Below are 23777 nucleotides of genomic sequence, written 5' to 3' on the forward strand. Positions count from 1 at the left end.
ATCAAATCGCGACAATACTGGTTTACGTCAGAGCCTTAGGACAGGTTTTATATTGGCCAATCACCGCCTGATATACCTTTTGGTGTAATCCCTCATTGATGACTTACGGGTTTAGATTTCGTTTTAGCGACGACTTGCTAAAGGCCCAGGCGTCAAAATCCCCTCCTTAATTAAATTGACAATACATAGGACAGCTAAAACAAGACATTACGAGAAAAAAAGCGATCAACAATGTCTAAGTCAGAGCTATTTTTTTTCACTGATAAATACTTAAGGGAAATAAGGAAAAGTAGTTCAATCATGTACTTATTTACTTGCGGTAACAAATTAAACAAACATGGAAATAACCAGCTGTCAAAACTATAATCAGATGCATATACCTTTAAAATATATCTAAGAAAAAGCTTGTTATGTGCTTGTTGTGTTTTTTTTATTACGCGTGACAGGCTCCTGTTGCCTGTAAGACAATCCTGAGGGTGTAATTCCCTTCTACGTCTCACGAGACGTGCTGCTGTCTGTCAACAGATTTGAAAACAACAGCGTCACTGTGAAATTAGTGCTTTATTTGAGCTTTTTAACAAATATAAATACATTAAATATAATTCCTCCGTGTCCTCGGCGAGCTTTGGAAACTTTTCCCCGGACCGTCGTCTTCCTCGGAGGGCTGTGAAGTGACGGCGACGCCGCTCCAAAAGTGAAATGAATAGAAAGGGGAAGTGAAACTTTAAGCAGGTTGGTCGTAAAGCTAAAAGAGCGAAGACGCAACAGAAGGAAAACTCCCGAGATTGAGAAGGTAAATACGACTATCGCTATTTTGTCACAAGTGCCTGTCGGGTAAAGTAACCCAAACTTCCTGAACTGTTCTCAAAGTGTTGATTGAACGCAGCATTCAAAGCTGTCGCTATTAGCTCTAACTTTACGCCATTTGGTAAATATTTTTGCTAGTTAGCGAGCTAGCTCCAGTGTTGCTTAACACACCGATAACACGTCTAATCTGTGCACCTGTGTGTAACCCACTGTGTCCGTGTCTCTGTACAGTTACCCACTGCATCTTCTGACCTTGACAACATGACGTCAACAGACTACGTGTTCTTCATCTTAACAGAAAAGCCTGACTACCCTCAACACATCCACCCTGGACGCATATTTTACATCCTAGATACTAGTTACAAAAGACAAATGGAACAATCTGGTCCTTCGATAAAGCTTAAAGTCTACCCTATGTCCTCGCCTTTAGATTATCTGATAGACCTGCGCTGCATGAAGGAGCTGAGTGTAGAGGAAGCTGAGCTGCTGATGGCCCTGCCTAAAGATACTGACAGGCTGAAGTGGTTCAAAGACAAAGATGCTCTGCTAACAGCAACGGGACTCACTGTGGGCACCACAGTGACTGTGGACGAAGAGGGAAAGAAGCTGAGAGGCATCATCCGCTTCATTGGACCGTTGACCGAGCCGCCCTACAATGAAGTCATATCAGGAGCGTTCTTTGGAGTCGAACTACAGGTCTGACCTAGTGTTGGTTCAGCCAGAATGAGAGAACTGGTGTTTTTCTGTGCGTGTAGTTTTGGTTTCACTAGCGGAGGTGTTGAAATACTCATCCCTAAGATTCCCGTCTCACTTTGAGCTCAGTGGTGCTGAAGGGAAATGGATTTGTGGTGAGATGGGACGGTGTTGGTGCAGGAAGAAAGTTTCCTGATGCCAGTTCCCCACCAAACCAATATCAGAATCTTGTTGTCACTCAAAATGGTTGAAGAACCCTAATTGTAGATGATAGTTGTTCCAGACCACGGGCGTCTTACCCATGGGGGATGGGGGTGTTTCGACACCCCCACTTTTACAGCAAGATGATTTCATCCCCCTCACATTTTCCAAAAGTAAACCCGTTTGCTCCATGGATGGATTATATTAACGGTTTGCCCACCCTCGTAGTGCACCGACATACAAAAAGGAGCGCCCCTCAGCTGCACGAAAAGGCATTGGTCAAACTGAACGGACATTTGTGCTGAATAATTAAGCCCATATGTAATTATATTTCATACAGGTTCTGGTTTTGGATGGTCCAAATAAAAATAATAAAGAAAGAAGAAAAAACTCTTTAGAATATCTATCCAGATTTGAGCAGTTGTAGTTTCCATACAGGACCTAGTTTAGGACGATCAGAATGCAAAAAAAAAGAAGCAGTAAAATGACCCTGTTCTGCATTTTCACAAATCAGAAAAAGGTTTCACAAATCCCAAACAAGGTTTTAATGAATCTAAAGCCTCTTTGGAATAATTCTATCCAGATTTGAGCAGTGTAACTAATGTAGTTTCCATACAGGTTCTAGTTTAGGCTGATCAGAATGCAAAAAATGCAGTGAAATGGCCCTTTATGCCCATCCATTTAATTCGCAAATCGGATGCCAACTTCATTGTCGTGTCTATGGGCTTGATGTGGCGCTCATGTGCCCCCCCTGGAACACCCCCACATTTTAAATCACTGCTCCACCCTTGTTCCAGACCCAAGCCCACCAAAGCGAAGGGCCACCCTGTGCACCTCATCTGCGGAATTTTTACCGGACTAATTCCTGGTGAAAATCTGAAGGGACTTACCTGATGCGGTCTAAAAAAGACCTTTACTCGGACCAAGTCTTCTGTCACAGGCCAGATTTTCTAAAGCCTGAGATCAGGACCAAGAGGACCCTCAGAATCCATCTTTCCTCTCAGACCACTGCAGCTACCGTGTGTTTTAATTCGGTCGAGCCAAAATGGCTTCCCTGAAACGCTTCCCCCGTTAATTAAGATAGATTAATCAGTATTAATAGGGAGGATTTCTTTGGTATCAACTATGAACTAGGCAGCTTTTTATTTACACACAAAACTGTGCCAAAGCCTTGAGCCATTCGCTCATTTCTTCAAATATTACCAGGAAAACAGGAAATGGTTTGACTAACAAATACGACTGACAATGCTTAGGTACAACGACTGGAATGAAAATGAGTGAAAAAGCAGCCAATAGTCTGGAGAAAGCCTTGAGAACTGCTGCTCAAGACCACTTTAAAGATTAGAGGAAAGTCTGGCTGCTTGAAAGGAAAATATAAAGAAATGAGGGATGGTTCAAGACGAGTTTAGGGTGTAAAACATCATTTTTTCATTAGTTCTGAGAAATCTCAAATTTTCTCCATGTCTAGAGGAACAATGAAACTGACCCTTCAGATAAAAACAGTGATGTTATTTATAAAGTCCTCAGGCTCATTAATGGAGTCATTGAGCTGACGGTGTGGAATGAATTCACGTGTGCTGCTGTGTTCTTCTTCTGCAGGGAGCGGACAGGGGGAAGGGGAAAGCTGATGGGACCTTTGGGCATAAAAAGCTTTTCCCGTGTGAGAAAAAATGTGGCGTTTTTGCCCCATTTTCCAGAGTCAGGCCTGTGGTGCCGAGCTCTCTGTCACCCTCCATCGCCGAGCCCCCCATTCAGACACAAACAGACGAGCTCTCTCCAGGAGACAGGGTCACCTACTTCATGAATGGGAAATGTCGCCATGGAATGGTGGTGGAAGTGCAAGAAGAGGATGGAATGCATGTCCGGATCTCCACAGTAAGAAATTTCCAGATTTTAGCTTTTATCCCAGACAGCAGTCGTTTATAAATGTGAAGTAGGCAAGGCAAGGCAATTTTATTTGTAGAGCACAATTCGTACACAAGGCAATTCAAAGTGCTTTACAGCTACATAAAATCCCAAGAAGGCAATAAAATCATTCCAAAAAAACATTAGTTAATTAATTAATTGAGTGAAGAGTGCAGATAAAATACTTTCAGGTTTCATATGCACAGCTAAATAGAACTGTTTTCAGCCTGGATTTAAACATTGTCAGAGTTGAGGCCTGTCTCACATCTTCTGGAAGACTGTTCCAGATGTTAGGAGCATAAAACTGAAACGCAGCCTCAGCTTGTTTAGTCTTGACTCTGGGCACCAGCAGGAGACCCCTCCCTGAGGCAGGAGACCCTCCCTGAGGTTCTCAGAGCCCGAGTTGGTTCATATGGCTCTAACATGTCAGAGATGTACTTTGGCGCCTGGCCATGAAGACACTTGTACACAAGCAGAGCTGTTTTAAAGTCTATTCTCTGAGCGACAGGAAGCCAGTGCAGAGACCTGAGCACTGGACTAATGTGGTCGTATTTCCTGGTTCTAGTCAGGACTCGAGCAGCAGCGTTCTGGATGTACTGCAGCTGTCTTACAGCCCGTTTAGAGAGCCCAGTGAGCAGGTCGTTACAGTAGTCTGACCTGCTGGAGACAAACGCATGGATCAGTCTCTCTAAGTCTGGTTTAGACACTATTCCTTTTATTCTGGCAATGTTTTTTAGATGGTAAAAAAAAAGGTCTGAGTCCAATATTACCCCGAGATTTCTAACCTGATCATTAGGTTTCAGAGAGAGAGTCTCAAGGTGTCTGATAACACTTCCTCTTTGTTTCTCTGGGCCACAGACAATGATTTCAGTTTTGTCTGAGTTTAGCTGGTGGAAATTGTTTAGCATCCACACACTGATCTGTTCGATGCAGCGACACAACGTATCTGCAGCCCCGTGTTCTCCTGCCGTCAGTGACACGTAGATCTGAGTGTCATCTGCATAGTTGTGGTAGGACACATTATAGCAGCGTATTAGCTGGCCTAGTGGAAGCATGTACAGATTGAATAATAGGGGTCCCAGGATTGACCCCTGGGGAACCCCACAGGTCATAGCCATTTGGTCTGAGACACAGTTACCGATTTCAACAAAAAATTTACAGTCCTCCAGATAGGACTTGAACCAGTTTAAAGCACGACCAGAGATTCCCACCCAGTCTTCTAACCTCTGTAATAAGATCGCATGGTCAACCGTGTCAAAGGCAGCACTCAGGTCCAGCAGAACTAAGACTGTGACTTTACTTGCATCTGTGTTCAGGCGGATGTCATTTGTCACCTTGATCAGAGCTGTCTCAGTGCTGTGGTGGGGCCTAAAGCCTGATTGGAAAGTATCAAAAGCATTGTTAAACAGGAGAAGGTCAGTAAGCTGTTGGTATACAACTTTTTCTAGGACTTTGGCTTAGAATGGCAGGTTTGATATAATTAAACCACTTTAACTGTGTCCTGTGTGTAATTTCTGACAAAATATGGCTCATTTAGCTCGACCTGAGTGAAAATGGCCTCAGCCACAAGAAATTTTAGCCCATTTCAGACATTTACTGCTTTCAGTTTAACATCATGTCTAAATGTGCAGCCAACAGTTACCAAACAGGTCAGGTCGAGTAACATTTACCTTTCACTTTCAGCACGTCTGAACTGCTTCAGTCAAGTGACCAGTTAAACATTAACAGTAGGTGTTCGTTTCAAAGGAAACCAGCAGAACAACCACTGCAGCTTCTCCTCTTGAACTTATTAATCAGAACATACGATAGAGAAGACTTTGCCAACAGATTAAATTATAAATAGTGTTTTTCCTCATGTTCATAACAGCCATGCTCATTACTGTCATTGCCATAAAACCCCAGAGAATAAGAGTCCAGTTAGAGGTCTTTTTTTCTTATTTTCTAATTCCAAACAGAGCTCTTTACTTTTTAAAATCAAACATGAAAGCTTTCCTGTTTTTTGCTTCACATTTCAGGAGAAAGCAGTTTTCCTTGTAAGGTTTTTTTTTCCTCATAAGATTGATGTCCAGTATGAATCTTGACCCAGAAAATATCCATTTTACCCTTAGACACCTGGGTTAGACTAACCTGGGTTAGACTAACCTGGGTTAGACACACCTGGGTTAGAAACACCTGGGTTAGACACCTGGGTTAGACTAACCTGGGTTAGACACACCTGGGTTAGACTAACCTGGGTTAGACACACCTGGGTTAGACACCTTGGTTAGACACACCTGGGTTAGACACACCTGGGTTAGACACACCTGGGTTAGAAACACCTGGGTTAGACACCTGGGTTAGAAACACCTGGGTTAGACTAACCTGGGTTAGACACACCTGGGTTAGACACACCTGGGTTAGACACACCTGGGTTAGACTAACCTGGGTTAGACTAACCTGGGTTAGACACACCTGGGTTAGACACCTTGGTTAGACACACCTGGGTTAGACACACCTGGGTTAGACACACCTGGGTTAGAAACACCTGGGTTAGACACCTAGGTTAGACTAACCTGGTTTAGACACACCTGGGTTAGACACACCTGGGTTAGACACCTGGGTTAGACTAACCTGGGTTAGACTAACCTGGGTTAGACACACCTGGGTTAGACACCTTGGTTAGACACACCTGGGTTAGACACACCTGGGTTAGACACACCTGGGTTAGAAACACCTGGGTTAGAGACACCTGGGTTAGACACACCTGGGTTAGACACACCTGGGTTAGACACCTGGGTTAGACTAACCTGGGTTAGACACACCTGGGTTAGACTAACCTGGGTTAGACACACCTGGGTTAGACACCTTGGTTAGACACACCTGGGTTAAACACACCTGGGTTAGACACACCTGGGTTAGAAACACCTGGGTTAGACACCTAGGTTAGACTAACCTGGTTTAGACACACCTGGGTTAGACTAACCTGGTTTAGACACACCTGGGTTAGACACACCTGGGTTAGACTCACCTGGGTTAGGCACACCTGGGTTAGACACACCTGGGTTAGACACCTGGGTTAGACTAACCTGGTTTAGACACACCTGGGTTAGACTAACCTGGTTTAGACACACCTGGGTTAGACACACCTGGGTTAGACTAACCTGGTTTAGACACACCTGGGTTATACTAACCTGGGTTAGACACACCTAGGTTAGAAACACCTGGGTTAGACACCTGGGTTAGACTAACCTGGGTTAGACACACCTGGGTTAGAGACACCTGGGTTAGACACCTGGGTTAGACTAACCTGGGTTAGACACACCTGGGTTAGACTAACCTGGGTTAGACACACCTGGGTTAGACACCTTGGTTAGACACACCTGGGTTAGACACACCTGGGTTAGACTAACCTGGGTTAGACACACCTGGGTTAGACACACCTGGGTTAGAAACACCTGGGTTAGACACCTAGGTTAGACTAACCTGGTTTAGACACACCTGGGTTAGACACACCTGGGTTAGACACACCTGGGTTAGACACCTGGGTTAGACTAACCTGGTTTAGACACACCTGGGTTAGACACACCTGGGTTAGACACACCTGGGTTAGACACACCTGGGTTAGACACACCTGGGTTAGACACACCTGGGTTAGACTAACCTGGGTTAGACACACCTGGGTTAGACTAACCTGGGTTAGACACACCTGGGTTAGACACCTGGGTTAGACTAACCTGGGTTAGACACACCTGGGTTAGAAACACCTGGGTTAGACACACCTGGGTTAGACACACCTGGGTTAGAAACACCTGGGTTAGACTAACCTGGGTTAGACACACCTGGGTTAGACACACCTGGGTTAGACTAACCTGGGTTAGACAACTGGGTTAGACTAACCTGGGTTAGACACACCTGGGTTAGACTAACCTGGGTTAGACACACCTGGGTTAGACACCTTGGTTAGACACACCTGGGTTAGACACACCTGGGTTAGACACACCTGGGTTAGAAACACCTGGGTTAGACACCTAGGTTAGACTAACCTGGTTTAGACACACCTGGGTTAGACACACCTGGGTTAGACACACCTGGGTTAGACACCTGGGTTAGACTAACCTGGTTTAGACACATCTGGGTTAGACACACCTGGGTTAGACACACCTGGGTTAGACACACCTGGGTTAGACTCACCTGGGTTAGGCACACCTGGGTTAGACACACCTGGGTTAGACACCTGGGTTAGACTAACCTGGTTTAGACACACCTGGGTTAGACTAACCTGGTTTAGACACACCTGGGTTAGACACACCTGGGTTAGACTAACCTGGTTTAGACACACCTGGGTTAGACTAACCTGGGTTAGACACACCTGGGTTAGAAACACCTGGGTTAGACACCTGGGTTAGACTAACCTGGGTTAGACACACCTGGGTTAGAGACACCTGGGTTAGACACCTGGGTTAGACACCTGGGTTAGACTAACCTGGGTTAGACACACCTGGGTTAGACTAACCTGGGTTAGACACACCTGGGTTAGACACCTTGGTTAGACACACCTGGGTTAGACTAACCTGGGTTAGACACACCTGGGTTAGACACACCTGGGTTAGAAACACCTGGGTTAGACACCTAGGTTAGACTAACCTGGTTTAGACACACCTGGATTAGACACACCTGGGTTAGACACCTGGGTTAGACTAACCTGGTTTAGACACACCTGGGTTAGACTAACCTGGGTTAGACTAACCTGGGTTAGACTAACCTGGGTTAGACACACCTGGGTTAGACACACCTGGGTTAGACACCTGGGTTAGACACACCTGGGTTAGACACACCTGGGTTAGACACCTGGGTTAGACACACCTGGGTTAGACACCTGGGTTAGACACACCTGGGTTAGACACACCTGGGTTAGACTAACCTGGGTTAGACACACCTGGGTTAGACACACCTGGGTTAGACACCTGGGTTAGACTAACCTGGGTTAGACACACCTGGGTTAGAAACACCTGGGTTAGAAACACCTGGGTTAGACTAACCTGGGTTAGACTAACCTGGGTTAGACACACCTGGGTTAGACTAACCTGGGTTAGACAACTGGGTTAGACTAACCTGGGTTAGACACACCTGGGTTAGACTAACCTGGGTTAGACACCTGGGCTAGACACACCTGGGTTAGACTAACCTGGGTTAGACACCTGGGTTAGACACACCTGGGTTAGACTAACCTGGGTTAGACACCTGGGTTAGACACACCTGGGTTAGACACACCTGGGTTAGACACACCTGGGTTAGAGACACCTGGGTTAGACACACCTGGGTTAGACACGCCTGGGTTAGACAACTGGGTTAGACACACCTGGGTTAGACTAACCTGGGTTAGACACCTGGGTTAGACTAACCTGGGTTAGACTAACCTGGGTTAGACACACCTGGGTTAGACACACCTGGGTTAGACTAACCTGGGTTAGACACCTGGGTTAGACTAACCTGGGTTAGACACACCTGGGTTAGACACACCTGGGTTAGACTAACCTGGGTTAGACACCTGGGTTAGACACCTGGCCAGTAGCACCTCAGGTGGCATTTGTAGCTCCCGTTCATAATGGAATGCTTCTACTCATACATATTTTCTTCTGCCTGTGTGCTCCCTGTCCTCTTTGTATTTTTCAGTAAAACTAAAATTAGCCACTTTTGTCAACGCACATGTAGCAGTTTAAAAGGCATTTACATAATTTTTTGGTTTGGCTGTGATTTCAGGACACAGATGAGACCGGGAAGAGAGGAGGCGAAGTTACGGTTTCACTTGACAATGTTGTTAAAGGAGAGGTGCCTGCAGGTTTGAGCAGCTCTTTACATGATGAAGTGTAAAGCTGATTTCTACATTTGACACAAATCTGACACGTCTATATTCTACACACTGCAGAACCTGAGAGCATGGACATGGATACGCTGCCACCCGAAGCCCCCGCTGATGATCTGCACATGGAGCTGAGCTCCGTGGTGGAGGTGACGCTGGGCTCAGGAAACGCATATGGAATTATCCGCTGGATCGGCAATTTGCCTGATCGAAGCGATCTCATGGTTGGACTAGAACTGGTAAATCTACATTCTGATATGTTCATCTGTAGAAGCAAGACTTCAGAAAGCCTGCGAGGCTGTTACTGGTTAAGCTCCTTTATGTGTCTTTTGATGCTTGATGTAAATATGGAAGTCTTCTGCTCATGTTCAACCCATCTTCCTCATCACTAACTCTGTGACCCGGGCTCAGAGTTGCTGTTCTTCTTCAGCCTTTCAGTCTGATCAGTTTGTTTTTTGGACTGCAGGAGGGGGACGTTGGAGTGAGCGATGGCAGCTTCAAAGGTGTGCACCGTTTCCATTGTCCTCCCCGGAGAGCGCTGTTTGTGAAGCTGAGCTCCTGCCGCCCCGACTCGCGCTTTCAGAACACGTTAGCCAATCACGATGAGAAGATGCTAGAACTGGACGATACAGGTTAGTGGAGGATTAACCAAGTAACTTCTGACTAGTCTCAAGTAGAGATGGGACCAAGTCACACATGTGCAAGTCTCAAGTCTTAGCTTTCAAGTCTCAAGTAAGTCTCAGGTCATTTTTTCTTGGGCAAGTCAAGTCACCTTATTATTGCAATTTTACCTGCAGAATCTGATCTTAATAAAGTGAAAACACAAAGATATAAGTAACTGTCAGTAAACATCATTGGCCAATGTGTCCAACCTGTCCACCCCGTATCACATCAAGCTAACGTTAGCTAACTACCGACTAGGCTAACAGGATAATATTAGCTAATTTGACGAGCACTTACTGGTCAGAATGGATCTTCAAATGACGAACAAAGTTGGAAGTTGTCGTCTGGCTGTCTGAGATGTTGATGCCGCATGTCTTGCACTGAGCTGTTCGTCTTTTGCCGTCAAAATAGTAATTACGGAAGCCAAAGACAACGACTCTCGGTCACGCTCCCGCTGACATGTTGATGCATATCTGATATGAGTTGATTCTCTCCAATAAACACTAAGGTATGTAGAGAGGGCATGACTGATTGACAGGGTAGGGATCCAATCATGACGCCATTCTCAGCCTGCGCTCCTACCGGGTAATCCATATTATTTTTTATATTAATTAATAAATTTTATATTCAAACTGAAAACATGAACTGAATAACTCTCAAGTCATCGCGTCAAGTCTCGAGTCTTTTATTTTTTGTCTAGTCAAGTCACAAGTCATCAAAACAGCGACTCGAGTCCAAGTCACAGTGACTTGAGTCCCCATCTCTGGTCTCAAGTAACCTCTTTTTCACCATTTTAATTAATTATCAATATTCATATGCTTGTACAGATAGTGATCACAGGGATAAGCATTTAAAAACATTTAAAAAAAAAGAGTCTCACCAAAGGAAACCGACATGCTGAAAATATCCAGCATGCAAATCCTTCTGTAGATCCACAAAGAGCGAGTCTGCATAATTTATGGGAATTCCCAAACCAATGGCTGACCTTTAACTAAGAAGATGTTTTTATTGTCCTGTGTATGTTAGCAGCATGCATTACATGCTGTAGCCCTTCATCCCATCGGGCCTGGCAACAGAACCGGCCAATGAACCAGCATGAAAAATATCAACACTTGGACTTCTGCTGTGTTTGTAGTTTTGCTCTTGTGCGTTTCTATAAAGCTGGTCATTGTGTTTGTGCTGCATCAGAGATCTATGCAGAGTGCAGCACAGGGAAGCTGGAGACTGTTCCTCCCGTCAGCACGGAGGAGGTCAACCAGCGTCTGATTGGACAGATGAAGGGGATCCAGGGGCACTGTAACTCCTGCTACGTGGATGCCACCCTGTTTGGGTCAGGATGATGAGTATAATTATGATAGGTGCTGTTGTTTGCTCTATATAAGGTTAAAGTCACTTTATTTTATTATGCAAAGCATCCCTTAAGTAACAGAGTCAAAGGTTAGGACTAGTTTTTGTTTGTTTTTCTCTCTATAAGCAGTAGCTTTACGGTGTACGGCGAAGTTTCAGAACAGCCTGCTCCGCTCGTCTTAGAAAATCCGATTGAACCATCGTGCTGTGGAAGTTAAACTTCCTTTCTTTGCCCTCAGTTTGTTTTCCTGCTCCTCTGTGCTGGACTCCATGTTGTTCAAACTAACAACGCCTCAAGATGCCCCGATCCAGAGGACTCTGCTCCGGGACATTGTCAACCCCCTCCGCAGGTGTGTGCTATCAAGCCTTGGAAAACACTTTTTTTGTCTTTGTTGAAACACAGCAGCTGACTTTCTATTCTGTTGGCAAGCAAATCTTAAGACATCTTATCAAAAGCTGCAACTAAGAACTCATTGAGTATCTCATTACACTTGATAACAAGATTACAATTGCCTAACAAGTACTATTTCAGCCAGATATAGGGACTTGTTTTAATACAATACAGCTTGAATATCTTGTTAAGTGAAAAAGTCTTCAAAACAAATTGTTTTGAGTCATATTTCACATGAAACAAGCTTTTTTTTTACATTTGAAGAGGTTTTTAAGCTAACTTCAAGATCACTTTTAACTCAAAAGTCCTAAATATTACATCTTATTTCAAGAAATCTCGACAAGCCGATTTTCACTAGTTCCATTGGCAGATTTTTTTTGCTTATTTCAAGCAAAAACGTCTTGTATTTGTTGGTTTTTTTTTTACTTATTTTGGAGGGGCATTTTTTTCCAGTGTGGCCTCTTTTTTTTCCACTAACTGGTTAAAGCAAATAAGCTAAAGGGTGGTTTTGAGGGCTACGTTGCTTATGGTTATAATTCTGCTGCTGCTGCGTTACGTCATTTACACTGTTGTGAGCTCAGATGCTGTTCTCTTTGCCCGCTTCTTCAAACCAGGCAATAATAAATTTTTCGTGCATCAGTCCAACTTTTATTGATTTCCATTCCACTTTTCTTGTCTGCGCTTTCTAACCGCGAATGAAAAACATGGTCTGAAACCCAACCTCTTTGCAGTAAGGGCTTCGTTGAGGGGCGGCACATCATGAAGCTCCGACAGCAGCTGCAGAAACACGGCTACAGCCACTCCTTCACCACAGATGAGAAGGGTCAGTTTGAGCCGGAGGATTTTAAAGCAGCTGAACTGTTGTTGGGATTAAAGTTTAAGGCCGAATCCACTCGTGTCTTTCAGATCCGGAGGAGTTCCTCAACATCATCATGCATCGCATTCTGGCTCTGGACCCCTTACTCAAACTGTAACACTTCTGTTAATACCTTTTTAGTCTGGAATGAATTTTGAGACCCGCCTGAATCTTTCTGTCTTCTTCCCTTCAGATCAGCTGCTGGCAAAGTGCAGGAGAGTTACTTCTATCAGATTTTCCTGGATCAGAACCACAGTCTGGTTCTCCCGACTGTCCAGCAGCTTCTGGAACATTCCTTCCACAGTGCAGGACTCAAGCTAGCAGAGGTGGGATCTCTTCTAAATGACTTTCACTGTGGTTATTTGGTGTCCCTTAAACACTATCTTTCTGCTATCTGGTTAACAACCCACCCCAAAGTGCTTTTAAACCCACTCTGTTGTCTTGAGCATTGACTTTCTGGTTTGTTTTAAGTATATTAAACTAAAACACCCTGATCTCAGTGCTTTTAAGCTCTAAGAAGTACATTTTTGTGCTATTTTTATTAACTGAATTCAAATATGAAACTGTCCATTAAGCTACTAATCAATCAGCTGTTTGTTAGTCAGCTTTTATTGTTGTGATCCTTTGATTGTCCAATAGGTGGCTCTGTTGGACATATTTCTGGAGTCGCATCATTTCAGGGTATTCTCTCCGTCTCCTGTCTGCAGGTGCCGTCCTGCCTCATCCTCCAGATGCCTCGCTTTGGGAAGAAGTTCAAGATGTTCGACAAAATTGTTCCTTCTCTGGAGCTGGACATCACTGACCTCCTCTCCGAGGGTACAGTTAGACATTCACACATAAGGCACATCAGGCACATCTGCAGTGCACGTGGAAGTGGCGTGATGAGTTCAAGCCGTGGTGTGTGTGTTTCAGGCCCTCAGCAGTGCATACTGTGTGGACATTTGGCGATGGAAGAGTGCACGGATTGTTTTAAAGATCCTGTTTTCAACCCGACGGGATTTAAAGTCTTCTGCAGGACATGTTCAGCTCAGGTTCGTGGCTTTGTCTGAACCTACGGTCTTCTCTCTGTCTTTAGACCATGCAGCACATGCCACCTTACCATCTTTTCACCAGTTTTAGCCATTACAGTGGAAAAATAATGGAATTATTTATATTATTTCCATGTTGGGGTTTTTTTGTACTCATTTTTTATTGATTTTCACAAGCAAATATCAATACAACAGACAAGAGGACAGCTATTGAACTTACCCTCCCTCCCCCCACCCCTCTACATGGGAGTCAAATAGCACCTACAACAGTTCACAAACAGTTACACAGACAATTTCGTTAGATTTTCTTCAGTAACAAGTCTTTAACTCTGGTAATTCCATTGGACCAAGTTTGCATCGTCCTTGGTTTGGCACCATTTGTACTTGCAGAAGAGAGTTCATGATAAAGAATGTCCAGAAACATATGCAGCCAGTGTTCCAACGATAAATTGTGGGGAAGTAGCCAAACCTGTACCATCGGGTTTTTTTGGCCGCGGTCAAACCAGCAAGCCAGAGTTTTCTAGACCTTTCACTCATACAAATTTGAGAGTCATTTCCATGTTTTTTTAGAGAAAATACTGCATTTGTTTAGCTTGGAAAGCGCTCTGACTTGTGCTCTTTTAATCTGTTTGTGCACTCGATTATGCAGAAGCTAATTTATTATGACCACAAGCAAACCACCTGCTATTTAAGTGCTGGCTGCAGTAAGTGGTGCTGAAACAATTATTCTGCACAAAAATGTCAAGGTTTGCTGCTTTTCTTTACCACCTTTCATTTTAATCTTAGCCTAGCTGAAAAATTAGGACTGGATCCATGATTAAGAATCGTACTTTCTTAAAAGAAATGTAAATAGTGTGTTTATCGTTCCAGGTGCATTCCCATCCCCAGCGCCAGTCCCATAAGCCGGTTCCTCTGGACATCCCCAAGGATTACCACAGCAGCCCTTACTCCCTGACCAGAGACAGACTGGAGCTTTTCGCTGTGCTCTGCATTGAGACGAGCCACTACGTATCCTTCGTCAAACACGGACCAAACAGCCAGGACTGGATCTTCTTTGACAGCATGGCCGACAGGCAGGGTGAGCAGGCGCTCTTCATCCAGGGTGTCAAAAATCTAATAAATCTTGTAAACTCAAGAGCTTGCTGACTCGGTTTGTGTGTTGTGTTCAGGAGAGAGTGACGGCTTCAACATCCCTGAAGTGCGCGCCTGCCCTGAGGTTAGCACCTACCTGGAAATGTCCCGCGCCGAGCTGGCCAATCAGTCGCCGCGAGACATGAAGGGCGTGGCCAAGCGCCTCTTCTGCGACGCCTACATGTACCTGTACCAGAGCACCTGCATGTCCCTCTATCGCTGATGGGACACTTAGCTACACTGGAAGCGTACAAAGCTTTTGTGATTTTTCATTTCCATTCGCCGATTTGGTTTGTTTTCTTCTCATGGATTTAAGGAAATGCACATTTAAACATTCTTTATATTTACAGACATGTATATGAATATATTTGCTTTTGTTATGTGGAAGGAAAGGACAAACTGACATGGCTTTCTCAGTAACTTTGCACTAAAGTCTTTAAACAAGAATACAGCAGTCACCAGTATGCAGTGTGTACTGAAAATACTGTAAATGTCTGGATTACTCTGGATCTGTAATTCCAACAGTACGTTTAGAATGAAGCCAAAAATTCCAAAGCTGACAGGATGGTGATTCCTTGGTGTTGTAAATTTGTTGTAAAATATTATTAATTTGTTCCAAAAAGCTTAAGATTGGAACTTAATGTTCTGGTTTGTTTATTTCAGTAAACTTTGTTCAGATTCTAGTATTTTAATCTTACCTCAGGAAATGAAACGTTGCCTCTTTTTGTTATGAAAATGCATTTTCCTGGGTGACGGGATGTATATTTGGTACAAAGTGGGACAAAGTAAAACTGAGACACTTGCACTCAAATGGCTGCTTAGCTTTTTTCTTGCTAAACTTTTGAAATGGAGTACAATGAATGCAACAATTAAAAGCTAATTATGAACAGTATGAGTGTTGCTCTTTATTCAGAGAGGAGATGCTGCGTTTTTTAAATGCAGCTGCACAAACTAAGAGCTGATGACTAACTCCTGGATGTCCTGTTGGTTTTCGTAAACTCTCACTATGTATCAGTCATTTTTCAAATCAATTTTCTCTTCAGGGTTAAATCAACAAGCAACCTTGCCCACTTGTAGCAGCGGTCAGACTTAATAAAGTCCAAAGACCTGACTCTGCAGTGCTTGATGCATCATCAAACTGCAGTTGATGTTAAAGGGATAGTTTGCCTCTTTTGACATGAAGCTGTATGACATCCCATATTAGTAATATCATTTATGAACATTTTCTTACCCCCTGCTGCGTCCTGTGAGAAAATAGCGCCAAGCGATTGTGAGGTCTGACTTTTTCCTGGACAATGGTTTTGTGATGCAAATGTATTATTCTTTTGAACGCATATTGTTTTGAGAAGCAAAACGCTTTATTTTTTAAGCCCCAGCCAACTAGCCGGACTACCTTCATCAACACCAAAACTCGGCTGGAACTCTGCTCACAGGACGCAGCAGGGGGTAAGAAGATGTTCATAAATGATGTTGCTGATATGGGATGTTATACAGCTTCATGTCAAAAGAGGCGAACTATCCCTTTAAGCTACTTCAGGTGTCAGTTTGAAGATTTTCTTTGACTTGACTTTACAGCACAGTTGCAGTATATCATTGAAAGAGTCCAGTGTTGCAGAAACATGAACAATATCGTTTTTTTTCACAAAGCAGTTTGTTCCTACTTCTGAACACGAGAAATGACTGATGCTGTGCACAAGGGTGCAACTTCTGAGTGTTTTCTGGTTCTTTTACTCTCCACATCACAGCGTAGTCCAGCCCTTTTCATTCCAGTTGCTTCCAGGTGTGCACGGGAAACCACACAAACACAGGAGAAACATAATATATGACATGACAAAAGATCACCACCAACACCAGGTGAGGTGCACAGGTAAGTCCGACCATTTAGAACCGCAGAGTGGACACCAAAAGTGACACACCAATCACCCACGTGCCAATAAAGCAAATTTATGAGTATAAAAAACTAACTTGTATAATTCTTTTGCAGCTCAAATATCACATCTAAACTATTGTGTTTAATAATTCCCTTCTGTCCACTCCTTACCTGTTCTCCCTTTCATGGTTTTGCATGCCCTGTGAAGGACATCCAGTGTGGAATGGCACACTAAAAGTTTAATATGTGTTTAAAAGCATGCTTTTAGATGCACCGCCATGATATAAAGTTGAAAATGAAGCCTCTGGTACCACAGAAACTCCCTGTTGGAACAAAGCGACTGTGTGAAAGCCAGCTTTTCTGTGACTGACACTGAGCCAACCTACTCTGGAGTTCAGGCTCTTTGTTTTAGCCCCCCGTCGCTAACTTTCTACCAACACATATAATGGCACCTGCTCCCTTCCAAGCTCCTTGCAAAAAAAACAAACACAAAAAACAAGAGTGAAAATGAAATCCCTCTCCTGAGGATTGGAGTAAAGACGGATTGGAAAGTCTAACAACTTCACCTTGCTTCAAGCTAGCTTGGTGGATGATTGACCACCGATGGCTCTACATCCTGAGCTACGGCCGCACAGAGTAACACAAACACACAGTGTTGCAGAGGTGTCATGGCACTCTGAATCCAGCTGTGGATGAAGTTGATCTGAAGCACTAACGGTGAAAAGCACGCACTGCGAAAATGTAACCGTGGGAAAAGAGCCTTTTGAATCCTTATTTTTGGGCAAAGTCATCGAATGTTCCGAGTGGTTTTAAATCAGATTGACAGATGATTAAATGCATGTTTTAATGTTCTGGCAAGCGTTCAAATGTCAGTTATGACTCTCTCATTTATTTTGATATGGACCATTAAGCATTTTTGTAACTTGCCAGATGGTTTTTCAGATATGATGGTTTCAGGCAACTATTTGATTTAAAATGTGCTTATAGATTTATGCCATTTATTTTGAACAGTTTGATCAGACAGAAGCTGACTGACTTATTTTTTTACTTGTGCCTTTACCTGTTTCCTTCCCCCAAAGACGGGTCTTTGCTTGAGCTCATGCTGAGTGTGAGATTGGCTTCATGTTGAGTCTGAACACCGAGTGTTTAAACTCTACGAGATGGGAGTTATTCTTCCTGGTAAAATGGGGTTTACATCCCAATTTGTTTTCCTCGCATGCAGAAGCAGTCAAACTGCTCATTGCTTTGTCTTGTTTCTGAGCAGTGTGCAACAAAGTCGCCTTTCTCAGTGCTTCCATTAGAAATGAAAGCAGTGGAACACAGAACAAGCAGGAAATGGACTGTTAGCACTCCTCAGAGTCTGACAGTCAGAGCCTTGCACGGATCTGAAACGTCTGTTACACTTAAGGTACAACAAAACGCTGCTTTGTTGGCTTTGAAGTGTCACACCAACCTCAACTTGATCAGTCCAACATCACATGTACTACAATGTCACGTGACATGAATACACACAAGGTTTTCCAACATGAAAGCGCAGGGACTCCTCGGCTCTCGCTCCTTCGGTCTCATCTTTCTTTCAAACGGTGCCTGGCTGGATATTTGTCTTCGTTCCAGATGCTTTTGATCCTGCTGTCTCTCTTTGTCTCGCTATGATCAGCTCTCTGAGTGACCTCTACAGTAGTTAGGAGTGCTGAGCTGTGCTGTGTGCTCTGATGAGTTGGGTTCTTTCACATACTCGAGGGCACAGACTGCAGCAGGGGGAGCAGCCTTGAGTTTTAATGCAAAGCAGCCTCCCTTTTATCCAACCATGCTCAGCATAATCACTATTATGCAAAAAAAAAAAAAAAGCACTGATCCTGCATGTGTGTGTTTACATAAAGGGGACAGTTGTGTTGGTTGATCTACTAGTGAGTTCGCTGGAGAGGATGATGTCATCGTGATAAAGGATACAGAGGTCAAAACAGACGACCTTTTTCATCATCAAAAATCAACAAGATATTTGCAGTCTGGCTCCAGTGGGGAAGCCAACATGCTGTTGGTAATTTCTTCCAAAGAGATCCAGCTGTAATGCTTTTAATCATGTGAGCTGCTTATAATAAAGGTTAAATACACCCATCGGTTTAGACCAATAGAAGCTTTAGAGAAATTATTTTCTGTTTTTAGCCTGTTTAGTCTCCTTTTCTGGATTGAAGAATTTTATTCACACTATATGTGTTGCCTCTGAGTATCACAAGGTGAGCCCAAACACAGTCTAAACTGGAGAGTTGGACCGACAGGAATGTTTCTACAAAACAAAATACCAGAGATGGGACCAAGTCACACATGTGCAAGTCTCAAGTAAGTCTCAAGTAATTTTTTCTTGGGCAAGTCAAGTCAAGTCAAAGTCAAGTCACATTATTATTGCAATTTTACCTGCAGAATCTGATCTTAATAAAGTGAAAACACAAAGATATAAGTAACTGTCAGTAAACATCATTGGCCAATGTGTCCAACCTGTCCACCCCATATCATATCAAGCTAACGTTAGCTAACTACCGACTAGGCTAACAGGATAACATTAGCTAATTATTAATTTTATATTCAAACTGAAAACATGAACTGAATAACACTCAAGTCATTCAAGTCATCGTGTCTCAAGTCAAGTGCCGAGTCTTTAACTTCCAAGTCCGAGTCGAGTCTCAAGTCTTTTGTTTTTTTGTCAAGTCAAGTCACAAGTCATCAAAACAGCGACTCGAGTCGACTCGAGTCCAAGTCACAGTGACTTGAGTCCCCATCTCTGCAAAATACTAATCAGAGCAAAAGCAGCACTCAAAGCAGGGTTGGCATGGAGAGCACGAAACTACAACCAAGTTATGGCGATGAGCATTGAAAACCTAGGGAGCATGTATACTGGGAGGGGTGATCGGATGAGTGGATGCAGGTGAGTAACAAGAACAGGTGGTGACAGGATGATCTCAAGACGAGATATGGACCTGAGGACATGAAACAGAGAACCTTACTCAGACAGAACAGAATCATGCAAGACATACAGCTCTTAGAAAACTAAACATGACCTTGTGCAAATACTGAGTAGACGTGAAATATGACATGATCAAAGGAAGTTAGCCTTTTCAGAACTAAATGATCTTAAAACCTGGAAAGAGCTCTGCTTTATCAAACTCATTGCGCTCTGGCTCCATAGAGTCGCTCTCATCTGGATGTAAATTATTGATATTTCTTCTTCCTTGGATAAGTAGATCGATGCAGCTATTAAATCAAGCCTTTTCCAACCGAAGCCTTTTTCACAAAGGTGAAAAAAAAAACTCAATAACATCCACTAACATCTGACTTTTGAGTGCAGTGGGAAGTTTAATCAGCATTGAATGACAGTAGTCACTGGTATCTATTGGCTCTGGCTGCAGTCGGCATAAGTTGGAACACAACATCCCCGTGCACATGTTCATTTTTTAATAAGTATCCTGCAGCGGGGGGCTTCAAGAGTGGGTGCAGCTCACTTTTTCTTAACAGAAACGCATGTTTACCAACTGTTACCAACACAGCCTGCAGATGCCATCCCATCCCTTCATGCTGTCACGCTTACAGGCCTGTATCCTGGGAGGTTACTGGACCGGTGCTGAACACGTTGTCTCCCTTTGTCACCCTCCAACAGAACTGCTTCAGTAAACTGTATACCTGGGTCTAGTTCAGTCTTCTCTGCTTTGTTATTAAATCTTTCAGAATTCAGTTGATCATCTTTTAACCGGCATGAAGAAGCGTAAATACATAACTCAGATTGTGGATTAATTTGAAGATTTTTTTACTTTTAGAGTAAAAAATGGATCGGCACCATCTTATTCAATAGATCTTCACAGCAGTGTGCTGCATTCCACCAGCAGGTTGCTCTCAGATGTTCAGAGATCCAGATTTAAAAACAGAGCTTTTGCAATGGCTGCCCCGAATCTGTGGGATGGTTTACTTCTTCATATACGCAGCAGTCAGACTTTTGGGAAAGCAGAGAATTACTTCCGGGCGGAACATTTTGTACTGGGTTGTGTCATAATGTTTTATTTTTGTTTTCATTATTGTGTTTTGCTTTTACACAATGTTCATAAAACCATATGCTTTTATCTATTGTTCTTATTTCTTTCTTTTTTGTTTCAATTTTAAATCATGCTTTTTATTTTTACTGTTTTAATGTATCTGTAAAGCGCTTTGAATCGCCCTGTAGTTGAATTGTGCTGCACAAATAAACTTGCCTTGCCTTACCTTTGCACCTGAGGGCCCCAGCACGGAACCAGTTTTGTCTTATCACAGGTGTCTCATCAGGATGTCTTTAGATGAAGTCATTTAGAGGAAAATAAACTGCAAATAACTGTTGTAAATTGGGTTTTTACAGGTCGGAGCCAGTGCTGAGCAGAGACAATTAATGAAAGGTAACAGATTTATTAAATGTGGAAAAAATAATACTCAAAAAAGTGGTTCAAAATGGAGTTGAATGGATAGCCAACGACCTGGCAACGAGCGAGCAGAAGCAGTGGAGCTTAAGGAAGATCACAGCAGCCACCAGAGGTGAGTCCAATGACGAATCAGTCAGCCGTCACAGCCAACGGCAGGAAGTCCAAGGCACAGCACCGGGAACACAGGAAAGACTCAAACCATCACGATAGCTAAGATTGTCTTTTGTCAAGACTCCCTTACTGAGAGTTTAAGTTCCTCACCTCTTACAGTGATGTTAATGTCAAAGCAGATTACAGCAAAGGTCTATAAGATGTCATTAGAAGCTACAAACAATCTCTACACTGACTTCAAACACAATTGATTTTAGATATATATTATAGATTAATTGAATCTCTTAATTTGTTGCTGTGAAATGCAAGAAAGGGAAGACCAAGATCCTCCTTCACCACAAATATAACTCCACACAGTTTCCAAGTTATCGGCCTCAGATCTGACCACATTCATCCAGCCAGGAAGCTTCCAACAGGAAGGACCTCAGATGCCATCAGTCTTCATGGACTGGAAGTCTCTGTGACATCTTTCTGCCAAGCTTCAGACAGCATATTCTGATAAACAAGTTTGCCTTAATTTGATTTATTTCCGCTCTGAATCCAGACTTTCTTTCATTTCTGTATGAGCCTTCTGTTTTTTCTTTTTCTGTCACTTTCCTTTTAATAAACCATTTGCATTAAAGGGCATAGAAATGCATTACGGCTTTTATGTGCATCTCCATTCTGCTCCATTTTTAATCAAGTCGGTTCCATTAAAAGTTCCTCTTTTCAAATGAGAAGAAAGCCATTAATTGCCCACCTCGCCGCAAAACGTGTGACTCTCACAGCCATATGCTCGGTTAATTACTTCGCAGCATTAGCACTCATAAATGTGTCATTAAAGCACACACGCTGGTCTAATACAGTAGTCTTTATAAAGGGTTTTGTGGCTTCCATCTCCAGCGTCTGACATTAATTCACAGCAGTGGTTCTTTAGATATTTGTGTGTCAGCACCTGTGGGACCCTCATCTACATCTATCATGATCAGCATATAAACTGGCTAACACTGGCTGACCACTGTTACATCTACATAATTAAGCAAAAGAAAGGTTAACTTTACCTAATTTTCAGCATAAAGATTCTCCCAGAGCGATTTCAATGTCTCTGCTGTGCTCCACATGTGAGCCAACGGCAGCTAAAACCTGTGATGAGATGCACGTCAGCCACTTCATGACTTCATGATCCGTCTGTTTCCAGTCCTGCCAAAAGATTATGTGGAAAAAATTGGACATTTTACTTTAAAATTGTTACGTTTTGACCTGCGAACCAGTGTAATTTTCTTGAGCTGAAATAGAAAATTATGTTAAGGTTATGAATATCTCACAGTGGGTGAATTCTAACATCTGATCTGGCCAAACTGTGAACATGGTATCGGAAGTTAAAACTTAATGACGATTAATTATAATTAAGCATGTTGTGTGTCTCTCTGTTGTCCTGCATAAGGAGGAGGGCTGCAGCTGATTTATCCTTTCCAATAAACAGGGATGAGTTTACCCCTAATGGGGCCAGGAGACGTGGCTTTTCCTGGGAAATCACGAATCAATTCCCCGAAGGCTGCGAGTTCTTAGTGCAGCTGGTGACTTTCTGTTAATCTCCTACTTAATGTGTCATGTGCATGTTGCACTCACTGATTTGCAACCTTAATACTGGCACTTTGAGGGACCTAAAGCGTCACTGAAGTTTCAAATGAAGAATCATAGATGCTGTAAACTTCACTCTTTGAGTGAAATCTGGAATGAAAACAACTCTCACAGGAAATCTGCTGAACAGGAACTTCTCATTACAGGGAGTGCAAACCACTGCCAAGACTACAGAACAATCTTAAAAAGTGTCATAATGGTGCCAAAATGTCTTTGACAAAGTTTTCATCCAAACAATCAAAACATGGTTCTGTGAGTGGTATCGTCGCTCAGTTCACATTGGTTCAGACTAAAAATGACCAACACATTTGGTCGTCTGTGACTGAAAAAGTGAGGCCAAAACCTCCCAGAAATACCCCTCTTCTTCAACATTTGATCCCAGAAACTTACAAGACTTTTATGAAGAGTACAGGAAAATGTTGTCAATCGTGTTGATTTTGCATGTTAATCTGCTTGCGGGTTCTAATATATATATTTAGGCTACCTTTACACGGAAACGATCTGAAACCAAAACGCAAAAGTGGCGTTTCGTTTTCACTTTTAAATCTGCATTTAGACGAGTGTTTTAGGGTGAAAATCTGCGTGCATACAGAAACGCAAAAGTGTGTGACGTAGACTCCTTCGACATGCGAAAATTTTCATGCCACGCTTGGTTGTCTACCACGCCATTCATGAAGTTATCCCACCACTGAGAAGTCCTCCCAGGTCTCACCCACAGCTGTCTAGGTCACCTGCTCTCTCTATGAACTTCAGGAATTTCGAGAACGTAGTTCATATTTTTGGTCTGTTCTTTACTACTCTCGCTCATCATTGCTGTTATCTGATGAAATGACTCTTGAACGTCAATTACCGCGCCTGAGGCGAGTTGAAAGTCTGCAG

The 23777-nt window shown here is 43.2% G+C and overlaps 1 protein-coding gene across 1 annotated transcript; it reads left to right on the plus strand.

The window, feature by feature from the left end:
- The first annotated feature begins 497 nt into the window (after positions 1 to 497).
- cyldl (cylindromatosis (turban tumor syndrome), like) lies at positions 498 to 15753 on the plus strand. Its single transcript, XM_075485989.1, has 15 exons — positions 498 to 793; positions 1039 to 1503; positions 3301 to 3576; positions 9346 to 9424; positions 9512 to 9684; positions 9912 to 10077; positions 11297 to 11438; positions 11695 to 11805; positions 12578 to 12669; positions 12753 to 12816; positions 12896 to 13028; positions 13410 to 13518; positions 13615 to 13733; positions 14601 to 14808; positions 14900 to 15753. Exons 2-15 carry the CDS (start codon positions 1069 to 1071, stop codon positions 15082 to 15084), a joined length of 2292 nt encoding a protein of 763 aa, XP_075342104.1. The 5' UTR covers positions 498 to 793; positions 1039 to 1068; the 3' UTR covers positions 15085 to 15753.
- Positions 15754 to 23777: the final 8024 nt, after the last annotated feature.

This window comes from Odontesthes bonariensis, chromosome 15 (genome assembly GCF_027942865.1).
Source record: "Odontesthes bonariensis isolate fOdoBon6 chromosome 15, fOdoBon6.hap1, whole genome shotgun sequence".
In the NCBI taxonomy this organism is placed as follows: domain Eukaryota; kingdom Metazoa; phylum Chordata; class Actinopteri; order Atheriniformes; family Atherinopsidae; genus Odontesthes; species Odontesthes bonariensis.

Excerpts from the sequence above, each read along its gene's own strand:
- cyldl (XM_075485989.1), top strand. The coding sequence starts at position 1,069 with ATGACGTCAACAGACTACGTGTTCTTCATCTTAACAGAAAAGCCTGAC. Across the intron at positions 9,425-9,511 it reads TAAAGGAGAGGTGCCTGCAG|AACCTGAGAGCATGGACATG; the intron begins GTTTGAGCAGCT and ends TACACACTGCAG. Across the intron at positions 13,519-13,614 it reads CACTGACCTCCTCTCCGAGG|GCCCTCAGCAGTGCATACTG; the intron begins GTACAGTTAGAC and ends TGTGTGTTTCAG.